Raw genomic sequence first — 23,862 nt, forward strand, 5'->3', positions numbered from 1 at the left:
GTCTAATAAGGACACTGATAAAATGCAAGATTAAATAAAAAGATGACTGCTTTCAGGCTTAAATTTCCTAGGAAATACCCATTTAAATGTCTAACAAATCAACATCTTAAAAAGTTTTAAAATACAGTAGTCTGTTTTAAAGATTTTCATACGTAGAAAAGATAATCCCTAGTAGCCCAAACATTTGACAAATAGAATTTTGTCACAACTAATAGACTTAAAAACATTTAACATTTGCCCAAACATTTGACTAAATAGAATTTATCACAACTAATAGACTTAACTGTTTTTGGAGGCAGAAATCCAATTACCATGTTTGTCCTCCCATTACTTTATGGATAAAAGAGACCTGGAGCTGAAAATATATTTTGGGGTTGTTTTTTTTTTCCATTTAAAATACATTTTAGATATATGCCTATGCATCAATTTCACCAATTTTATTAGAATTTAAGACACAATTCTTTAGGATTTAAAAAAACTTGGCTCATCTTTCAATAAATGAAATTGCAGTTGGTTTACATTTCAGTATCTGTAAACCTGTAAATTGGAATTTGCATGTGAGTGTCAAATTATAAACGAACAAGTTAAGAACCTCGCCACAGCTCTTTGGGGTATTAGAGGCAATTCTGTTGGGCCCTTCCACTATGACATCTGGTTTCCCCTTGGAGGTCCTACTGTTTCCCCCCAATGCCCAAGTGCCCACACAGGCTTGACTCCACTCCAGGGGGAGCTGGGGCCATTGCTCTATCAGATATGCACCCTGACCCCCACATTATTTTTTTTTTTAAAGATTTTATTTATTTATTCATGAGAAACACAGAAAGAGAGAGAGGCAGAGACACAGGCAGAGGGAGAAGCAGGCTCCATGTAAGAAGCCCGACGTGGGACTCGATCCCGGGTCTCCAGGATCACGCCCTGAGCCAAAGGCAGACGCTCAACCATTGAGACACCCAGGCGTCCCTGACCCCCACATTCAAGGCCACTCAGAGCTACTCTTTACCAGTGAGTTAGCCAGGTTGTGAGCTATTGCCAGAATTGTGCAGGCTGGCTGTGAATCTTACCACTCTCATTATAAAAATTCTGAGTGATTTGTTGAAAGGTAACCTTCAGAACAGAATCCATTTGTTTAGAAAGGAAACAAAGCCAACCAAACAGATTTATAGATTGACATAGTCTATATGCAAATTAGACACAGTAGAACTATGCCTATAAATCACCTTATTTTTCTTAGGGTTGACACAGAAGAAGTCTTTGTATTAGGCCCTCACACTATTTTTTTTCTTTCTTTTTTAAGAGAAGTAGAACTGATAGAAAATCTCCTACAGTTTCAGGTGTACATCATAGTGATTTGGCATTTTCTTAGTCACTATTTTTAGCACTTGACTTTGTGGTTCTGCCTCTAGGCGCTTGCTCAAAAAACCACTCATTACTGCTCTGTGAGTTGTCATGCTGGTCACAGTTGACAATGTTTATTTAACATTTGTTGAGCACTTTCTGTGTGTTGGAGGCTCTGTTGGACCAAAAAACAAAACTCAAACAACAACAACAACAACAACAACAAAAACCTAACCAAATACCATTGGGACAGTCTCCTTGAGAAACTTCCAGTTCAGGACATAACATGAGACACAGACATCAATAATTCTAATAAAAGTCCCACCATAATAAGAAAGAGGAAAGCAGGGATCCCTGGGTGGCGCAGTGGGTTGGCGCCCGCCTTTGGCCCCAGGCGCGATCCTGGAGACCCGGGATCGAATCCCATATCGGGCTCCCGGTGCATGGAGCCTGCTTCTCCCTCTGCCTGTGTCTCTGCCTCTCTCTCTCTGTGACTATCATAAATAAATAAATAAATAAAAAAAAAAAAAAAAGAAAGAGGAAAGCAAAAATGCTCTGAAAGCGCAGTGAAGGGAGCGGTCACCTGAGCTGGAGAATCAGGAAAGGTGTCAAATGTTTGGGCAAAGTCTTGAACACACAAGTCTGGGAACAGCAAAGGTGGGAGGCTCCAGGCTGAAGGAGCCATGCAAACAGCAGTGCTGGGGTGCCGCGGTGGCTCGGTGAGTTAAGTGTCTGCCTTTGGCTCAAGTCAGGATTCCGGAGTCCTGGGATCAAGCCCCACATCAGGCTCCCTGCCCAGCGGGAGTCCCCTCATCCCTCTCCCTTCTGCCCCTACTCCCCCGTTCCCACTTGTGTGCTCTTTCAAATAAATAACAAATAGAATCCTAAAAAAAAAAAAACAAAAAAACCCAAAAAAACAAGAATGCTGATACCACAGGGCCCAGTGGGCAACCACGCTCAATCCAACGCAATCCAATTTGGCTATAGCCTCTGGGTCACCAGGAGGGGACCAAGTCTTGGGGAATGAAGAGAGACCCTTACAGCGAAATGGCTGGTGTGCTGACACCTGTAAGTTCGGAGCGGTTATCCCTAAGCATGTTTCTAGACATGGTTATCCATTCTGTCCTTGTAACCCAGTTACAAATTAAGGCAGGCACAGTACCTGCCATCCTTAATGACTTCACACGTCCTGTTATTGATTTCATTATCCATTTTATGGCGAGCCTTAGAAGAGAGAAGGAGAAAGGTTATTTTAATAATCTCAAAATAGAAGGTATTCACGCCACCGCAGTGAGGAGACAGTTGCACGAGAAATCCTTACCACATCGTCCACCAGGTCCTTCATGGCCGTGATGCCCAGCACCACGAGCAAGGGAAACAGGGTGGTGTACCAAGCCAGGGTCGAGATTTGAGGGATTGCCTGGAAGACACACAAGGTAGACACGTGGGCCCAGGACCTACACGTTCCTGCGGATTCCAACCTCCACCATCATCCAAGACTACATCCCGCAGAGCCTGCAGGAAAGGCATCTGAGCCTCCAGCCGACCCCCTTCTTGCCTCCCTCTCTGGTCTGGCTTCCTGGAACAGACCCCAGAGGGGGGTTGCTCCTGAGATTTGTTTCATTGTGGCCTTAACTGGACACCGAGGAGGCTGAAAGAGAATAGCTCTAAACTTCTTGTGAAAACCATAATTCACAGGAGGGCGGGTAGTGTAGGCAGCTGGAGCAAGCAGCCCTTTACCTTTCAAGGGGCATGGGTATGGCAGGCTCGCCACTGCTGGTGGCTCAGCCCGGGGTCTCGGAGGGTCTCAGGATGGAGGTGAGGGCAGCAGTAGGTAGTGAAAGCTAGTGATTGCACGGGGCATCTCTGGGGGTCCTCACCATTGATCCAGCCCAGAAAGAGGCTGGCCGCCTCAGGAAGCCTTGCCCCCCGCTCACCCCATTAAGATAGGCTTCAAGTTGGAACGAAATACTGGGATGTAAGTTTAGTAAAGCTCTCTTGTGATCATCCTAAGGATCGTCAGGCCATATAATGTAGTGGTTAAAATGACAGGCCTTGCAGTGAAGCTCCTGGACCCAGATCCTGTCCCGCTCTCTCACTTAGGGCTTTGGGATTTTGAGCAAGTTCCATACCTTACCAGGCCTCAGTTTCTCTGTAAAACAGAGGCTAGGACAGCCCTTCCATCACAGAGTACAAGAATTCAAGGAAGTAACAAGGCAAGCACATGGCCATCTAAGGTTATACCTATTATTCTAATTTAAATTGCTTTATCTTAAGAGGACTGGGTGTTGGTTGGGAGAGAGAAAGATCATTTGCCACATTTTATTTTTATTTATTTATTTATTTATTTATTTTATTTTCACCTTTCATTTTTAGTGTTTGTGTCTACACAGGCCTGTTTCAAAGGTCCCTCTTCATAAGAGGACCATCCTATACTATCAAGCCAGTGGATTTCATATTCTACTAAATCTGTTCGGTATCCATGTCTCCCTCACACTTCCTCTCACTCCCTGCATCCCCAACCCCCACCTGGACACACCCAGGCTCCTAGCTTCACGAAGCCTTCCTGAGGAAATCCCAGCAGATGAGACTGTTTTCCAAATCCAATGCTTGATGCAAAGAATCTGATAAAACCAAGTGGCTATGCTATCCTTTGTAGCCTGCACATCAGGTGCTAAAGGCTGATACTCTGGTACCCAGAGGGTGTAGAGTTCCTTTGATTATAACAGCAGTTTCTAGAAAGGTGAAATTAACACTCTCCAGATAAGTGAATCCTTTGCTACAATTGAGAAAAAGACTCAGGAAAAGATTAGGCCTTTTGCCCACAAAAAAACCAGTTCGCAAAAATAATTAATCGAGGAACTACGAACAAAATATTAATACAAATAAATAACATTCTTGAGGAAATCAAGCATCTGAATAAAAAACCAAGGGCAAGCACACACATAAAAAATAGAACTTTAAGGAACAAATAATTCTAAAGTGAAGGTTTTAATTGTATTCATTTCAGGGAAACCAGTTCTAACATTCACACCAGGATGAAATAGAATTTTTAAAAAATATAGAATTAAACTATTTCCGTTTGCTTCCTTTCCCTGTTCGTTTAACACCATGGAGCTGGTTCTGTACGAGGCATTATTCCCTTACATGCAGACCCCTGAGGTTAATATAACAACTTTCAAGATTACACATGTCCACGACTTCAATGTTACTGAGTCATGATAATTCAAAACAGATTTAAGATATCAAAGGGCATTACCTGTAAGATAAGAAGGATCAGGAAATAGAAATTGGCTGCTCTCTTAAACTGTTCAAACAAATTCATTGGTAGAAAGGAAAATGCATTATACTTGTATGTTTTAATTGCATTATTCTGTTGGAAAAAGAAAAAGAGAAAAGCAAAGTCATTCTACGTGAGGTCACACATTTATCCCAGTGCATACACACCTGCAAAAATCCCTAAAGCCTGATGGCCTACAGTGACACAGGGACATCAGCCAGAAAGACACTGAGATTTCCTTTATGCTTTTGATTCTAACCAGGCCTCCATGACTCCTTAGAGGCTTAGGACAGAGACAGTAACAAGAACCAGACATTTCCCCTCAAAAGGTCTCTGTGGCAAATCTGGCTGTGACCCAGTGGATGCTGCTGGCAGATTCCTTGACTCCTCGGGGCCTCTTAGAAAATGGGGCAAAGAGAGATGTCAACATGGACCGCAAAGCGGGAAGAAGAGGATCCTTTTACTTAAAGAGGGATGGAGGCTGCTGTGTAAAGTGTTGCATTGTGTGCCCCCAAAGATATGGTCAAATCGTAATCCCGGGGCCCAATCCCAGGACTGTCATCTTCTTTGGGAATGGGGTCTTTGCAGAGGTAACTGAATTACAGTGAAGTCACACTGGATTAATAGGGGCCCTGGATCCAATGACTGCTGTCCTTAGAAGAGGAGGACAACTGGACACAGACACAGAAACCCACAGGGACAAGGCCATGTGAAGACATAGCCAGGGACAGGAGGGACGCATCTACAAGCCAAGGAACACTAAGGACTGTCAGCAACCTCCAGAAGCTGGGGGAGAAGCTTGGAACAGACCTGCCCTCAGGCCCTCCAGAAGGAACTAACCCTTCCAACACCTTGATTTTGGACTTCTGGCCCCTAAAATGTAAGAGAATGAATTTCTGTTGGCTTAGACCAGCCCGTGTGTGGCTCTGCTATAGTTGTCCTAGCAAACTAAGAGATACATTATGACATGCAAGCACACACTTGACAGGGACCATTTCTCATACAATATTCGAAAGGTAATAAGGATTTTTGAGGTAAAAATATCTTCAAAGTCTCTAAATCTATCATAGGCAGAGAAGGGGGAGAGAGGTATTAAGACTCCTTTCAAATTCTTTTTTTTTTTTTGTTTAAGATTTTATTTATTTATTCACTAGAGACACACAGAGATTAGGCAGAGACACAGGCAGAGGGAGAAGCAGGCCCTGCAGGGAGCCCCATGCAGGACTCGATCCCAGGACCCCAGGATCACGCCCTGGGCCAAAGGCAGATGCTCAACCACTGGGCCACCCAGGCGTCCCCTCCTTTCAAATTCTTATCACTTTCAAACATAAGGCTTCTGTGACATTATTATAAATTCTTATATAAAACATTAAGAGAGCTCTGTGCATACATAGGGACAATTTCAATCTACGTAATTTTGTTTGGGTCTGTGTCCAGCCACCCCTACTCACCTTCATGAAAACTAATGTGATGAATAAAAACAATATTCTATAGAACTGACAATGATTATCAATGGCCCAGGCCAGGGATTATCTGGAATGTGGGGAGGGGGTCTCATGAAGCTGGTAAGCATAAAGGCTACCAGAAAAAACTGGCTTTTGCGAAAGATGATTTAGAAAATTAAAAGCAGGGCAGCCCTGGTGGCTCAGCGGCTTAGCGCCGCCTTCAGTCCAGGGCGTGATCCTGGAGACCCGGGATCAAGTCCCACATCAGGCTCCCTGCATGGAGCCTGCTTCTCCCTCTGCCTGTGTCTCTGCCTCTCTCTCTCTGTGTCTCATGAATAAATAAATAAATAATCTTTAAAAGAAAAAAAGTTAAAAGCAACTTACCGCATACTTGCTCTCCTTAATACAAAAGAACTTAGTGTTCATAAACTGAGGCTGTTCGTGGAAGCTTCGATCATTAGCTTTGACTTGCCACGTACAATCTTTTAAAAAAGAAAGAGAAAAAAGTCTGTCAAGCAGAAAATTAGCAATATATGGTTATGGGCTGAATTGCATCCTTCCTGGGTTCATATGTTAAAGTCTGAACTCCCACTCCGTGCCATGGAATATCTTATTTGGAAACCGGGTTCCTGCAGATGTGATCAAGTTAATGTGAGGTCATTAGAGTGGTCCCCAACCCAGTATGACTGATGAATTTCTAAAACAAAGTAAATTTGCACACAGATACGCATAATGGGAAGACGAGATGAAGTCATGGGGGAAACATGGCCACCTAGAAGCCAAGGGGTGAGGTCTGGAACAGACCCTTCCTTCCCTTACAGCCTCCATAGGAACCAACCTTGCCCACACATTTTTTTTTTTTAAAGATTTTATTTATTTATTTTAGAGAGGGAGAGAAAAAGAGAGAGCTTGAGTGGAGGGACAGAAAAGGAGGGAGAGGGAGAGAATCTCAAGCTGGCTCAGCACTAAGCACAGAGCCCAACACTGGGCTCGATCTTACAACCCTGAGATCATGACCTGAGCCAAAACCAAGGGCTGGACACTCAACCAACTGAGCCACCCAGGCACCCCCCTGCCTACACCTTGACTGCAGACTTCTAGGCTCCAGATCTGTGAGATAATAAGTTTCTGCTGTTGAAGCCACCCAGTTTGTGACACTTGGTTACAGCAGCCCTTGTCAACTCATGGACATGTCATAATTTGGCCAACTATTCACAGAACATGGGAGTTCTAAAAGAGTAATCCTCGGTTAAACAGGACCCAAGCAAAATGCCAGAGCCCAGGAAGGTCACAGCTAAATTAAATCAAATTATTGTTTTCAAACTCATCTACTTGGTTTGTAAAGTCTATAACCCATTAAATATTTAGTGAATGGGTAAATCAAAGAAAAAGGCCACCACCAGCTAATTCAGCACTTTTGGGTCCTGATCACAGATCAGCGCACACGGACTTACCTCATGCACTTAATGTCACGTCCGTAGCACTGAGTGGACTCGTCCATTCAATCGACATGTCCAAATTCCAGGGAACTTGAGAAAGTCCACAGCATCTCTACTGCTGGGGGGACCATTTCTCACACAGTAGGTGCCTCATGAAACCCTTCTCTCTAGCCACCCCTGACCGCCAAGTACTAACTCTTTCTAACCTGATTCTCCTTGGGGTTCTTCTATCCCATGATGTATAGCTCAATAGCTAACATTTGTTCAGTGTTTACTATGTATAAGGCCTCATGCCAAGCAATCCAGTTTCTCTGTCCACTTCGCTTTACTAACTGGGCCTTCTTTTGTGACCAATGCTCCAAACCATCCTGAGAAGTCTCCTCATGAGCCGATGTGGGAGGGTTGCTTATGAGCATAGGGTTGACCTTTCCATCAGGAAAGGTGGAAGCCAAGTATCAGGCCGTGCTTGGTTTTGTAACAGGAAGGCATAAGCATAAGCCTATGAAGGCTCAAGACAAGGATATCATCAATTAGGAAGGAAAGTTCAGGAAGCACCTCTTTGGCATCAGGTTCTCCACAGACTTGTGTTTGCATGTGCACACCAGATGAACTTCCTTTGTAGGATTTACATGAATGGGTAAACCCAGTTTTGATAGGCCCCTCCCTCCCCTGCCACCTGGTAAGGGAGGGATATTAATAACTGATGGGACTCAACTATTCTGGAGATGGGAACATATTAAAGAACATTTACAAGTAAAGAGTTCTAAAGTTATCCATCTTATACAATATCAAAATAAAGACATACTTTTGAAAATACTGTATTTCATTTTTTTAAATGATTCGTTTTCTAGACCTTTCCCTCATAGGAAGTACAGATAATACTGCAAAAGGGACAAGTGTGGACTAATGAAGAATGGAAATAACTAACCTTGTTACTTTTTTAAAAAACACAATCCTATTACTGAAAATTCCTCTTGCATCGTTTTGGCTGCCATTCATTGGGTCATCATAATGATTGTGCCATTACAAATAGAACTGCTCCCAGCCTCGTTCTAGCTGAGGTGCAATTTTATCAAATGGGAGAAATTAAATTAAATGGAACTATAAGACAACACGTAAGCACTGTTGCGATGTGCATTACCTGTTACACAATCAGAGTATACTGCACCCAATCAGAACATTTCCTTCACACTCACATAGGAGGTCTAAATAAAAATAGGTTAAAAAGGATATCTTATAGGGTAATCTCAAATCCTTTCTATGTTATGGTCATTTGAAAATATACGTGCTTTTAATGGTTTACTTCAGCTCGCAGATGATTTGTGACACACCTCCTGCTACCAGTATTCCAGAACTTCACTGAGCTGCTGTTCTAAAATTCAAGAAGCCTGAGAAGGAAAATAGACAGGATTCCTCAAGAAACAAGAAACGGCCAAGGGGAAGGGATAAAAATATGAATCTCAGAAAAACTCGAGAGGAAAAAAATAAGCTGCCTGGTTAGTTCATGAGCTGGATTCTTTGGTCCCCACTGTGGCTCTTTTTTGTTTCAATTTTTTATTTAAATTCAATTTAGTTGGGTGGCTGGGTGGCTCAGTGGTTGCACATTGGCCATCAGCTCAGGGTGATCCTGGGGTCCTGGGATCAAGTCCCATATGGGGCTCCCGGGGGAAGCCTACTTCTCCCTCTGCCTGTGTCTCTGCCTCTCTCTGTGTGTCTCATGAGTAAATAAATAAAATCTTTTTTAAAAATTCAATTTAGTTACCATGCAGTGTATTATTAGTTTCAGGGGTAGAATTTAGTGATTCATCAGTTCCATACAACACCCAGTGCTCATTACATCATGTGCCCTCCTTAATGTCCATACTCAGTGACCCCATCCCTCCACCTCCCTCACCTCCAGGGACCCTTGGTTTGCTTGAAATTTCCCTCATAATTAAGTCCCCCAGCCAGTGGTTCCTCTGTCTGTCTCATGCTACATCTCATCCCCAGCCCATGTGGATGTAGATGCCTCCGACAGAAAGTGGTACCTGACCTCAAGCAGGGGCAGGGAAGGGTCTACCGGAAATGACCTTGGTCTCTTAATTTTGCACTGTGATAACACAGTGGGGAGGCTGGAGAGAGTACCCAGTATGTCTTTATCCGCAACATGCTGACCTTAACCACAGGAATTTTCTAGTTAATTTTAGAAATCTGATTGCAGTCAAATAATCAATAACCCCATTTCCAACAAGGTTCCTTGTTTGGCATAATTCAGACAAATCAGAGGCCAAACCAATTGATGTCTTCTGATTCTCCTCTAAGTGTTATGCTAATTGCTTGAGGAATATTTCAAGCAGAGACCATTAAAAAAAAAAAAAGTGAAAACAGTGTTCTGTGGTCAAATACATTTGCAAAACACAGCATATAGTACTGCATCCCTCTTTTGGACATTCAAAGGACTACTGGTATATTAAAGGCTCTGAGAAGAAATTTATTTAATTTTATTTAATTCAGGCTTTTCAAAATTAAGGTGACCACAGGCACATTTTTTAAAAAATCATGGAACACCTACTAACATGGTTTGAGAAATGCTGTGCTAAAGCACATGCCTTTAGGATGGGCAACAAAACAGCCCTTGGAAATATTTGTCTTTCTGATCAAACATTTACTAATTACTCACTTGGAACAGAAAACTTTACTAGACATTTGGACCAGTAGGCTAATTTACAGAAAAAGAAGATCTCTTGTCCCATTTTCTAGAATGAAAATACTAAGAAAAGAGAAGAAATAATAAATTTACCAGCAAAAAAACGCAGATATGACCCTTTGGTAAAAAGCTATGAAGAAATCAACTAACAGTGTTGCACAAAACCATCAGTGCATATGTCCAGATATGTATTTGACATCAGCCAGATATGGCCCCAAATCATCCCCAAATTTGGTAAATGTGTATTCAATACATCTAAACATTGCTACATGATGTTCAGAGTGCTCCCACTGTCACCCAAACCTTTGATCACTGCCATCTGGAAAAGAAAGTAAGCTTCCCCTGGCCCCTCTCATCCTTACAGCTGGTTCTGAATTCTTGCTGACAAACATGCCAACAACCAAACAGCTACACAGGTTGGTATGAACTACAACAATCCAGCAGAGCAAAAAAATCAAAAGTTGAACATCAAAAAGAAAAACCAACAAACCACAGAAGAGAGAAATGAGTAAAGGACACGAAGAGACATTTTATACAAAGGGAAGTTCAAATGGCTAAATATGTGAAACAATACTCAAGTTCTTAAAAAAAAAAAGTGCAGTTCTTCAGGGAGATTATTTTTAGCATATAATGCTAAAACTATTTTTAGCATATAATGATGAAATACTGGCAAAGAGGAAAGATTCTGATGACACACTGGTTTGAAAAGAGAATGGAGAGTCAGGCCCTCTTAGATGGTCTCTGTGGACGGTAAAGAGTACATCTGTCCGATTTTAACACAAACACATGCACTAGCTGATGCGGCAATCCCCCTTCTAGGAATTTGCCCCCCATGGATATATTCAGACACAGGAGAAATGACATGTCTCAGCGTTATGCAGTGCAGCCCTGTTATCAGGAAGATCAGAAACAACCCAAATGCCACCACATTTTTTTTTTTTTAAAGATTTTATTTATTTATTTTAGAGAGGGAGAGAAAAAGAGAGAGCTTGAGTGGAGGGACAGAAAAGGAGGGAGAGGAGAGAATCTCAAGCTGGCTCAGCACTAAGCACAGAGCCCAACACTGGGCTCGATCTTACAACCCTGAGATCATGACCTGAGCCAAAACCAAGGGCTGGACACTCAACCAACTGAGCCACCCAGGCACCCCCCCTGCCTACACCTTGACTGCAGACTTCTAGGCTCCAGATCTGTGAGATAATAAGTTTCTGCTGTTGAAGCCACCCAGTTTGTGACACTTGGTTACAGCAGCCCTTGTCAACTCATGGACATGTCATAATTTGGCCAACTATTCACAGAACATGGGAGTTCTAAAAGAGTAATCCTCGGTTAAACAGGACCCAAGCAAAATGCCAGAGCCCAGGAAGGTCACAGCTAAATTAAATCAAATTATTGTTTTCAAACTCATCTACTTGGTTTGTAAAGTCTATAACCCATTAAATATTTAGTGAATGGGTAAATCAAAGAAAAAGGCCACCACCAGCTAATTCAGCACTTTTGGGTCCTGATCACAGATCAGCGCACACGGACTTACCTCATGCACTTAATGTCACGTCCGTAGCACTGAGTGGACTCGTCCATTCAATCGACATGTCCAAATTCCAGGGAACTTGAGAAAGTCCACAGCATCTCTACTGCTGGGGGGACCATTTCTCACACAGTAGGTGCCTCATGAAACCCTTCTCTCTAGCCACCCCTGACCGCCAAGTACTAACTCTTTCTAACCTGATTCTCCTTGGGGTTCTTCTATCCCATGATGTATAGCTCAATAGCTAACATTTGTTCAGTGTTTACTATGTATAAGGCCTCATGCCAAGCAATCCAGTTTCTCTGTCCACTTCGCTTTACTAACTGGGCCTTCTTTTGTGACCAATGCTCCAAACCATCCTGAGAAGTCTCCTCATGAGCCGATGTGGGAGGGTTGCTTATGAGCATAGGGTTGACCTTTCCATCAGGAAAGGTGGAAGCCAAGTATCAGGCCGTGCTTGGTTTTGTAACAGGAAGGCATAAGCATAAGCCTATGAAGGCTCAAGACAAGGATATCATCAATTAGGAAGGAAAGTTCAGGAAGCACCTCTTTGGCATCAGGTTCTCCACAGACTTGTGTTTGCATGTGCACACCAGATGAACTTCCTTTGTAGGATTTACATGAATGGGTAAACCCAGTTTTGATAGGCCCCTCCCTCCCCTGCCACCTGGTAAGGGAGGGATATTAATAACTGATGGGACTCAACTATTTCTGGAGATGGGAACATATTAAAGAACATTTACAAGTAAAGAGTTCTAAAGTTATCCATCTTATACAATATCAAAATAAAGACATACTTTTGAAAATACTGTATTTCATTTTTTTAAATGATTCGTTTTCTAGACCTTTCCCTCATAGGAAGTACAGATAATACTGCAAAAGGGACAAGTGTGGACTAATGAAGAATGGAAATAACTAACCTTGTTACTTTTTTAAAAAACACAATCCTATTACTGAAAATTCCTCTTGCATCGTTTTGGCTGCCATTCATTGGGTCATCATAATGATTGTGCCATTACAAATAGAACTGCTCCCAGCCTCGTTCTAGCTGAGGTGCAATTTTATCAAATGGGAGAAATTAAATTAAATGGAACTATAAGACAACACGTAAGCACTGTTGCGATGTGCATTACCTGTTACACAATCAGAGTATACTGCACCCAATCAGAACATTTCCTTCACACTCACATAGGAGGTCTAAATAAAAATAGGTTAAAAAGGATATCTTATAGGGTAATCTCAAATCCTTTCTATGTTATGGTCATTTGAAAATATACGTGCTTTTAATGGTTTACTTCAGCTCGCAGATGATTTGTGACACACCTCCTGCTACCAGTATTCCAGAACTTCACTGAGCTGCTGTTCTAAAATTCAAGAAGCCTGAGAAGGAAAATAGACAGGATTCCTCAAGAAACAAGAAACGGCCAAGGGGAAGGGATAAAAATATGAATCTCAGAAAAACTCGAGAGGAAAAAAATAAGCTGCCTGGTTAGTTCATGAGCTGGATTCTTTGGTCCCCACTGTGGCTCTTTTTTGTTTCAATTTTTTATTTAAATTCAATTTAGTTGGGTGGCTGGGTGGCTCAGTGGTTGCACATTGGCCATCAGCTCAGGGTGATCCTGGGGTCCTGGGATCAAGTCCCATATGGGGCTCCCGGGGGAAGCCTACTTCTCCCTCTGCCTGTGTCTCTGCCTCTCTCTGTGTGTCTCATGAGTAAATAAATAAAATCTTTTTTAAAAATTCAATTTAGTTACCATGCAGTGTATTATTAGTTTCAGGGGTAGAATTTAGTGATTCATCAGTTCCATACAACACCCAGTGCTCATTACATCATGTGCCCTCCTTAATGTCCATACTCAGTGACCCCATCCCTCCACCTCCCTCACCTCCAGGGACCCTTGGTTTGCTTGAAATTTCCCTCATAATTAAGTCCCCCAGCCAGTGGTTCCTCTGTCTGTCTCATGCTACATCTCATCCCCAGCCCATGTGGATGTAGATGCCTCCGACAGAAAGTGGTACCTGACCTCAAGCAGGGGCAGGGAAGGGTCTACCGGAAATGACCTTGGTCTCTTAATTTTGCACTGTGATAACACAGTGGGGAGGCTGGAGAGAGTACCCAGTATGTCTTTATCCGCAACATGCTGACCTTAACCACAGGAATTTTCTAGTTAATTTTAGAAATCTGATTGCAGTCAAATAATCAATAACCCCATTTCCAACAAGGTTCCTTGTTTGGCATAATTCAGACAAATCAGAGGCCAAACCAATTGATGTCTTCTGATTCTCCTCTAAGTGTTATGCTAATTGCTTGAGGAATATTTCAAGCAGAGACCATTAAAAAAAAAAAAAGTGAAAACAGTGTTCTGTGGTCAAATACATTTGCAAAACACAGCATATAGTACTGCATCCCTCTTTTGGACATTCAAAGGACTACTGGTATATTAAAGGCTCTGAGAAGAAATTTATTTAATTTTATTTAATTCAGGCTTTTCAAAATTAAGGTGACCACAGGCACATTTTTTAAAAAATCATGGAACACCTACTAACATGGTTTGAGAAATGCTGTGCTAAAGCACATGCCTTTAGGATGGGCAACAAAACAGCCCTTGGAAATATTTGTCTTTCTGATCAAACATTTACTAATTACTCACTTGGAACAGAAAACTTTACTAGACATTTGGACCAGTAGGCTAATTTACAGAAAAAGAAGATCTCTTGTCCCATTTTCTAGAATGAAAATACTAAGAAAAGAGAAGAAATAATAAATTTACCAGCAAAAAAACGCAGATATGACCCTTTGGTAAAAAGCTATGAAGAAATCAACTAACAGTGTTGCACAAAACCATCAGTGCATATGTCCAGATATGTATTTGACATCAGCCAGATATGGCCCCAAATCATCCCCAAATTTGGTAAATGTGTATTCAATACATCTAAACATTGCTACATGATGTTCAGAGTGCTCCCACTGTCACCCAAACCTTTGATCACTGCCATCTGGAAAAGAAAGTAAGCTTCCCCTGGCCCCTCTCATCCTTACAGCTGGTTCTGAATTCTTGCTGACAAACATGCCAACAACCAAACAGCTACACAGGTTGGTATGAACTACAACAATCCAGCAGAGCAAAAAAATCAAAAGTTGAACATCAAAAAGAAAAACCAACAAACCACAGAAGAGAGAAATGAGTAAAGGACACGAAGAGACATTTTATACAAAGGGAAGTTCAAATGGCTAAATATGTGAAACAATACTCAAGTTCTTAAAAAAAAAAGTGCAGTTCTTCGGGGAGATTATTTTTAGCATATAATGCTAAAACTATTTTTAGCATATAATGATGAAATACTGGCAAAGAGGAAAGATTCTGATGACACACTGGTTTGAAAAGAGAATGGAGAGTCAGGCCCTCTTAGATGGTCTCTGTGGACGGTAAAGAGTACATCTGTCCGATTTTAACACAAACACATGCACTAGCTGATGCGGCAATCCCACTTCTAGGAATTTGCCCCCCATGGATATATTCAGACACAGGAGAAATGACATGTCTCAGCGTTATGCAGTGCAGCCCTGTTATCAGGAAGATCAGAAACAACCCAAATGCCACCACAAGCAGCTGGTTAAACATCTACACAATAAGTTTATGCAGTCTGCAAAAAAGAATAAGGCAGCTGGGGCGTCTGGGTGGCTCAGTCGGTTAAGAGTCTGATTTCAGCTCAGGTCATGATCTCGGGGTCCAGGGATCCAGCCCTGCGTTGGGCTCCCTGCTCAGCGGGGAGTCTGCTTCTCCCTCTGCCTCCACCCCTCCCCCTGTTCATGTTCTCTTTCATATAAACAAAAGAAGAAGAAAGAAGAAGAAGAAGGAAGAAGAAGAAGGAAGAAGAAGAAGAAAGCAGCTGTCCGTGTACTCCTAAAGATCTCCAAACTACACTAAGGGGCCAAAGCAGGTGTTGTCATTACTGTGCTTTCAGCAATGGGACACGCAGAAGTAATGCATAATAGGGATGCACGCAAATTCACCTGCTGGCACAGGTTATGTTTATGTATCTGTAGGTATACAAGGATGTGCATTTGTAAGTATTCTTTTCACATATAAGCGTGTGTATATCTCCAGAAGGATGTTTGAAACAGCGACATTAGTTTCTTTCTGGGAAAGGGCACCGCACGGCTGAAGGACAAAGAGGGCAAGGAAGGAGACTTCATCTTCACTGTCCCCTCCTAGAACTAGACCTATAGGCATGTATCACCTTCTAAAACAATATGCTTACAATTCAATTCCTTCCCTCTATAGGTTTACATATAAAGCCAATGTGTAAGTTGCTTGATTTTCTTATGGTCATTACACAATTCTATTTACCATTTTATTTTATTTTATTTTATTTTATTTTTAAAGATTTTATTTATTTATTCATGAGAGATACAGAGAGAGAGAGAGAGAGAGAGAGAGAGAGAGGCAGAGAGAGAAGCAGGCTCCATGTAGGGAGCCTGACCTGGGACTTGATCCGGGGTCTCCAGGATCACGCCCAGGGCAAAAGACAGGCACTTAACTGCTGAGCCACCCAGGGATTCCCATCTATTTACTATTTTTAAAAATATTTTTCTAGGGACGCCTGGGTGGCACAGGGGTTGAGCATCTGACTTTGGCTCAGGGCGTGATCCCGGAGTCCTGGGATCGAGTCCCACATCGGGCTCCCTGCATGGAGCCTGCTTCTCCCTTTAACTATGTCTCTGCCCCTCTGTCTCTCTGTGTCTCTCATGAATAAATAAAATATTTTTTTTAAGATTTATTTATTCATTCATGAGAGAGAGAGAGAGAGAGAGAGAGAGAGAGAGAGAGAGGCAGAAACACAGGAGGAGGGAGAAGCAGGCTCCATGCCAGGAGTCCGATGTGGGACTTGATCCTGGGACTCCAGGATCACGCCCTGGGCCAAAGGCAGGCACCAAACCACTGAGCCACCCAGGGATCCTGAATAAATAAAATCTTAAAAAAAAAATTTTTTTTCTAAAGGCAGTGGGATGACGGGTGGAATAAATCAAGTGAGAACAACATAGGAAAAGACAGAAGTCTATGGGGTCATGGGTTCTGACGCCCAGCCAAGCCACAGGGCTTCAGGACACGAGTGGCACGGAGGGATCGTAGTTTGCCCCAGTCACACTCGCAGCAGGGAGCAGGATGGATTTGAAGGGAACACATCTGAGGCCAGAAGACCACTGCAGGCATCAAAGGGAGAGTAGATATGAGCCTGAGCCAGACCTAAGGGACTGAAAAGGGAGAGAAGCCAGATTCAAGAACTGAAGGACAACTGTCTGAATGTGGGCAAGAAAGAATGAGAAATCAAAATGAGAGAAAGGTGACCCCGGGATGCCAGCTTGGGTGACTGGGTGGACAGAGGTGCCATGGACGAGCTAGAGGATATAGAGGATACAGAGGTAGAAGTCTAGCTGGGGGGACTGGTGAGCTGAAGATACTTCTAGAATGTGTAGGGGGAAGGACCATCTGAGAGCCACAGAAACAGATCTGGACTCCAGGTGGAAGTTGAGGGCAGAGAGATACAGATCACAAGGTGCTGGACGTGCAGATGTGGGTTGAAACCAGGAGCGTGAATGGACCACGTAGGAAATGAGGTGGAGGAAACAGAGCTAAGAGTAGATATTTAGGTAGGAGGAATCCAGGCAAGAGACTACGAGGAGGAATCAGGAGAACTCGTGTTACAAAGTGAGAGCTCCATGAGCAACAGCAAGCAGAGCTCTGCCAGGTAAGCAGGGACAAAAGGTGCCCAGTGATTTGGTGATCAGAGTCCTACTGGTAGCCTTCTAGAAATAAGAGAATTTTCTTCTGCATAAGAAACTAAAGGGGGGCTGGGCTCACTGGGGGCTGGTTTCAGGACAGAGAGCCTGAAGGAGGAGGAACAGAGGAAGAGAGCGGTGATGGCTGGGGTGCAGGAGGCTGGGGTGCAGGAGGCGGCTGGCCAGGCTCCTCGTCCCAGGTGAGGGGCGCAGAAGGATGAGTGAGGGTTTGCACAGCCTTGAGTGTCTGTGTGTGGAGACGAGGTGGCTGCAAGTGGGCGCCCTCAGAGGAGCAGGGACAGTTTGAACAGCTCTTGAGAAGAGGAGAAAGGCACTAACTACGGGCAGGCAGGAGGTTGGCGTCAACAACCCATCATGTCCATCTGCCTGTTTGTGTGGCGTTGGTAGCATTCAGCTCTGTTGCTCCCTCAGTCTACCTCATCGCCCCCCCCCAAAAAAAAGAACTCAAAAATGGATAGAATGAAAGCAAAGCAAAAAGCCAAATGCTGCTGCTTGCTTATGAAAACACATACATGCAACGCTGCCCCTTGTTCTTGGCACTTGCTACACAAAGTGTGGACAAGCTGCATCACCAAACACCTGGTTAGAAACACAGAATCCCAGCCCCGTGGCACCAGAATGGCATCTTAACAAGATCCCAGATGGATTCCTATGCACCTGGACTGTGAGACGAGTTGCTTCCAACGTTACTGGAATCCCCAAGAGGGGCTTTTATGGCCCCCGATGCTCAGGGCTCCAGCTCCAGGGATTTCTACTTTAGTCTGGGCGGAGCCCAGTGAAGGTCCCAAGTGATCCTAATTTGCAGGCAAAGTTGCCATCTACTGCTCAAGGGCAGCGTTTGCTCTCAGCCTTTTCCTGCCTCCAACCTGCCCAAGGGGGACAAGCCCTCCCCAGAGCCCTCCCTTACCACTGAAGCAACACGGCCCAGGGTTTGAGCAAGGCAGGACTTCGGGTTTTGGACGGTCTTCAGAAATAAATGTCTCTCTCCCTCAGAGAACCATTATTCCCAGACCTCATGTGCGTGCTCATCACCTTGTTGCCAGATTCTGACTGGCTGGTCTGGGAGGAGCCCAGGGCTCTGCATTTAATTAGCACCAGGTGAGGCTGGCTGAGAGACCTCACTCTGAGGAGTAGGTGCAGTAGGAGAGGAGTCAGATGATTGTCCTCACGTAAGGCTAAACCTGGTGGGATTCACCTTATTTTTTAAAAAGATTTATTTATTTGAGAGAGAGGGAGAGCACAAGGGCTAGGGGAGAGAAGCAGACTCCCCACTGAGCAGGGAACCCAACAGGGGGCTCGATCCCAGAACCCCAAGATCATGAGCTGAAGTCTGACGCTTAATGGCCTGAGCCAACCAGGCACCCCAGAATTCATTTTAAAATATGGATCGTCCCCCCTTGTCTCACTCTTAGACCTACCCTATCAGCATCTCCAAGGACTGAGCCCAGGCACCTATGGAGTTTAATAGCACCCCACAAGATTCTCTTGGGACAGCAGGGTCCAGAAGCCCCAGTTGGTGCAAGTGTCTTCCTAAGGAAACTTCGAGCATAAAAAACCGACTTTAGAGACTCAGGTTTCAAACTGGCACTGAGAAAAACCACCACCACGTAGGTCTCTATGACCAAGAGCTTCTTGCTGGACGTTCAGTCATAAATGACATTACTCAAAAGCAATTCTATAAACTGAGATAACACAGTCTCATCACCTCCTCCCCCATCACAACTCACTCAGCCAGAAACACCCCCACACGCTGTTCAGTTTACAAGCTGACAGCACCTGGGGTATTCATAAAGCTCAAGTGGTAGAAGGCAGCCCACAGCTTCCTAGACACAAAAAGTAAGTAGCCACAAAGTGGAATTTCCACATGGGGTATGTGTCAAAAAGTCAAAATCCACTCGAGTGGAAACTACAGCTCCCCAGCATGTTTCATGGATTTCCTATGACTTACATATCTCAATGAGCCAATCTGTTTTTTGGCCCCAGGTAAAAATTAATTCATGGATGCTCTAGAAATCCACATCCTTAATTCCAGATTCTTCTTGGAAGATAGCACTTTCATCAGGTAGCCAGCTGACCTCGTTTTGTTGACACCACACCCAATCCAAAATCACGCCGCGCAAGGACAACTTCCTCCATATGTCCTTGATGAATCGAACATTCCATTTTAAACACTGCCAACCGTTGATCATTTCACCCCAGAACAGAATTTTGAACAACAGAAGTCTGAGTTGGAGAAGAGTTTTAAAGAAATGCAGTTTGGGGGCACTTGGCTGGCTCCTTCGGTAGAGCATGTGACTCTTGGATTTCAGGGTTATAAGTTCAAGACCCATGTTGGACCTAGAGCTTACTTTAAAAGAAAGAGAAAGAAAGAGAGAGAGAGAGAAACAAAGATAAATGACATTGGTGCCTCTGTGTGAATTGGCTCCAATTTCAAAGCTGTAGAAGCAGAATTAGTTCTCATACACAGTGGTCACATGTCTTTGCTAAGCTCAAGCGCAAGAAGGTATGAAACCTGGCAGGTGTGCAGGCGAGGAGCCCAGGTGCTGGGGGACAGCTGTGCCGTGTGGGAGGGTATGTGCCCTTATGGAAGGGGGGCGAGTACACACTGGAGAGACTCCTCCCCTAAAGCCATTACCTGTTGTCACCCTCTCCCTAAGAACATGCCACTTACATGGGTGCAGCAAAACCCAGAGGTCAACCAACGCCTCTCACCGGGATGGCAGCCTGGGGACTACAGCTCAGTGCTAGCTATGACCTCGTGGTTAAGAATCTGAAATGCTACCATTTCCCGGCAACAAAGAAGAAGCTCTATTCCAGGTCATTTCTTACTATACATATTTTTTATTTTTTATTTTTTTCAACTGCCACGTAGCCAGCAACACAAGTGGCTGTCCCACCGATACCCCTAACTAGTGAGATTCAAAACAACAATCCTCTCTCTTCGACCTCCAAAGGTCAACCCTCTCCGCCCCCCCCCCCCCCCCCCGGCCTTATATCATCCCTACAAAAGGCTCCGTTATCCACGGAGGCAGAAAGCACTTTCCAAAGGTGGCTGCAAGAGTATCTCCCAACCTGCAATGTGACCTTCTTACTCCTCATCAACAAATGGCATCTAATTTCCCCTCCCTTGAATCAGCTTCAGTGACTCTTGTAACCAAGGGATGCTCAGCACAAGTGATGCTGCCTCAATTTTGCAGCCAGCTCCTGCTCTGATCTTCATCTTTTGGGATGCTAGTTCTTCAGACCCCACCCCACCCCGTAGGACACTCCCATGGCAGCCCAGTGCCATGTGGGCAGAAGCCCAAACCATGCAGAGATGTTTCCATCTATGGACCCAGTTGCGTCTTTGAGTTACCCAAAAGTGCCAGATATGAGTGAAGCAGCTTCCAGAGGATTCCAGGCCCCAGTGGTTTAAATCACCTCAGGTCTTCACAGCTGAGGGCACAGACATCCTAGGGCAGAAACAAACCACTCCTGCCATGTCCTGTCTAAATTCCTGAATCATCTGTGAACATGATGATGATTTTATGCCAGTAAGTTGGAGAGGTTTTCATGCAGCAATAGATCCCTGGAATATCCACGGGGACGCCCAAGCCAGCAGTTACTTCTCTTGACCCTCAGATCTAATGGGATTTGTGAACATCAACCCCTGAGATCGATCATGATCTGTCGCCCTTCTCTCCATCCTGGCCATCATGCTTTAGGCCCTTACTGGTTTTTATTTGGATTGCTGTCTACTCCCTTCTCCCTTCTCTTGCCAACATGAGATTTCTCAAATAAACCCATGTACCGGGCATATTTATGGAGTGCCTTTTATGTGCTTTGCATGGGATGAACATGGCCCCGAGGCTCATGAAGCCGCCAGTCTAGTGGGAGTCACACTGTCACTCAAGGACGTAATCCTAAGTGCCCTGAGGGGTATGAAGGAAAGCACAAGGTGCTCATCCAACAGGGCTCTGCTTCAGGCTGGGCTGGGGCACACCGAAGACTTGGCAACTCCACTGATTGCTGAAGGGTGACAAGGAGCCCCCCACAGGGAAGGGGCTGCCCTAGGCATCGGGAAAGTCAGGGGCTGGGGCACCTGGGGGGCTCAGGTCCTGGATCAAACCCCACATCAGGCTCCCTGCTCAGCGGGGGGCCTGCTTCTCCCTCTCCCTCTGCCTACAGCTCCCCCTGCTTGTGTTCTCTCTCTGTCAAATAAATAAAGTCTTTTTCTAAAAAAAAAAAAAAAAAAAAAAAAAAAAAAAAAGGGGGAAAGTCGCAGGCTGGGGTAGGGTGTGTGTGTGCACGAATCAGAAACTGAGGGTAGGACTGGGTGAAGGTGCACAGTGAATAAGGCCGGACACCAGCGGCAGGCAGCTGGGAGAGGACAACAGAACCAGGTTCCATGGGCCTGAGCAGCCAGGGGCGGAGCTGGAGCCCGATCCCAAGAGCAGGGAAGTCATCTTCCCCGATGAAGACTGGACGGGGAGGAGCAAGTGGCCACGGAACAGCCATGGGGGGAGGAGGCTCCTGCCCATCTCACACTACTTTCGGCCTACACTGCTTTTGGGGCTCTCTGGGGCCTTCAGGAGCAGCCTGTTGCCCCACTCACCACCTAGGCTCCAAAACTGACTCGCCGTGCCCTGAACGTAGGCTCAGCCTAGAGCACCCTGTTCCTGATTCCCCTCTCACACTCACTGAGCACTCGGCTCAGGTGTCGGCACTTCCAGGAAGCCTTCCTTGACCCGGGCAGGCCGCCGGGGGCTCCCCTGACACCCTATCCAGCCCTGCGCTGACCCCCTGATGCAACCCGCCGGCCACTGTGCCTGGTGCCTTGACACCCGCGTGGCACACGACCCGTTAGACGGAAGACGGGCAACAGAGAGCCAGTCACCCGGCCTCTGATCACGCTGTGGCGGCTGCCGGAAAGGGGGTGAGTTGGCCCAAGTGACCCCACAACAGCCGCGTTCCTTGGTCTCCCCAAGCCGCAGGCAGGCCGCCTTGCTCGTGGTCCCCAATCCAGGACCCTCCCGCCCCTCTGCCCTCTCCCCCGGGGCTCCCCCCACCTCCCACCCGCAGCTCAAGCGTGCCAGCCCTCAGAGCAGGACACACAGGTCAACCCATTACAACACTGAGTCACCGCGTGAGTGGGGCTCTTTGGCTTGGCCCCAGTGGTTTTCCCGTGTGCATGCCTCAACTCTTCCAGAAACACGAGCTCCCCGCTTCCTCTGTCTGGAGACATTTCTGCCCTGAGCTCCTGCGGGGGCGCTGAGCTACCTGAGGCCAGGTGCAATGCTTCACCTGAGAAGTCACTGGGGCCTGGGAAAGCAGGCGGGTGGCAGCGGCTTGAGTGACCAGAAGTCTGCAAATGAAAAGGCTGAAGAGGGCTGTGTTCATGGGAAAGGCTTACAGGATGGCAGAGGCCGGGGTGACCCTAAATCACCCTAAGTTTCCTCGATCTGTGGGCACACTCATTGCTGGGAAAGCAAACTGTTCTGGATCCCATCCATCTCTCCAAATATTCATCGTATTTGGATTTGGGGACAGAAGGAGCTGTTTAAAAGAATGAGTCCACGGGTGCCTGGGTGGCTCAGCAGTTGAGCACCTGCCTTTGGCCCAGGGCATGATCCCAGGGTCCTGGGATGGAGTCCCACATCAGGTTTCCTGCCAGGAGCCTGCTTCTCCCTCTGCCTATGTCTCTGCCTCTCTCTCTGTCTCTCATGAATAAATAAATAAAATCTTTAAAAATAAATAAATAGAGAGATATAGATAGATAAAAGGATGAGTCCACAGCTTCAGCCTGGGGGGTGTCCAGGAGACACCCCTGAGTAGAGGGGTCAAGAAAGTGGTCCAGTGATGGAAAGATGAGAGGAGATGATGGGGAAGGGTGGACACTTTCAGTGTGATGTGAAAGACCTTAAGGGAGGAACTGGTTGGAGGGGGCTGAGGGTAAGAGCACTGACTGAGCACTTGCCCTGTGCCTGAACCTCATTGAAACCCTTTACATCTATTTTCCGATTTAATCTTCGCAAATACCCAATGAAGTAATCACTGATATTATGCCCATTTCCCAGGTGGGCACACTGAGGCATAGAGAGGGGCCGTCCTCCCTCCTCCCCAGCATATACCTGGTCCGTGAGAGCCGCAGAGGTGCGGCAGGTGAGCAGGTTAAAGGGAGTCCGCTCGCCGAAGGAAGGCCCGGGGAGAGAAGGCAGTATGAAGGGGGATGTAAACGTTGTCCAGAGGAAGGACAGACAGGAGGAGTGCTGGGACAAGAGGGCATTGCCACCTGCCAAGCTGTTACAAAGGTCAGGTGCTCCGGGGAGACCAGGTTGGAGTGTGATGGCTGACAGCGCTTCATGCT

General features: G+C 45.3%; 1 protein-coding gene across 2 annotated transcripts in view; it reads right to left on the minus strand.

The window, feature by feature from the left end:
- ATP8B1 (ATPase phospholipid transporting 8B1) overlaps window positions 1-23,862 on the minus strand; it is a 131,381-nt gene that overhangs the window by 40,339 nt on the left and 67,180 nt on the right. For both annotated transcript variants that reach the window (XM_041739562.1, XM_041739561.1), the window contains exons 3-6: window positions 6,445-6,542; window positions 4,595-4,708; window positions 2,657-2,755; window positions 2,498-2,559 (exon numbers count right to left, since the gene is read on the minus strand). In XM_041739562.1, the coding sequence (XP_041595496.1) occupies window positions 2,498-2,559; window positions 2,657-2,755; window positions 4,595-4,708; window positions 6,445-6,542 (373 nt within the window). The remainder of the gene's footprint in view (window positions 1-2,497; window positions 2,560-2,656; window positions 2,756-4,594; window positions 4,709-6,444; window positions 6,543-23,862) is intronic.

This window comes from Vulpes lagopus, chromosome 24 (assembly GCF_018345385.1).
Source record: "Vulpes lagopus strain Blue_001 chromosome 24, ASM1834538v1, whole genome shotgun sequence".
Taxonomy (NCBI): Eukaryota; Metazoa; Chordata; class Mammalia; order Carnivora; family Canidae; genus Vulpes; species Vulpes lagopus.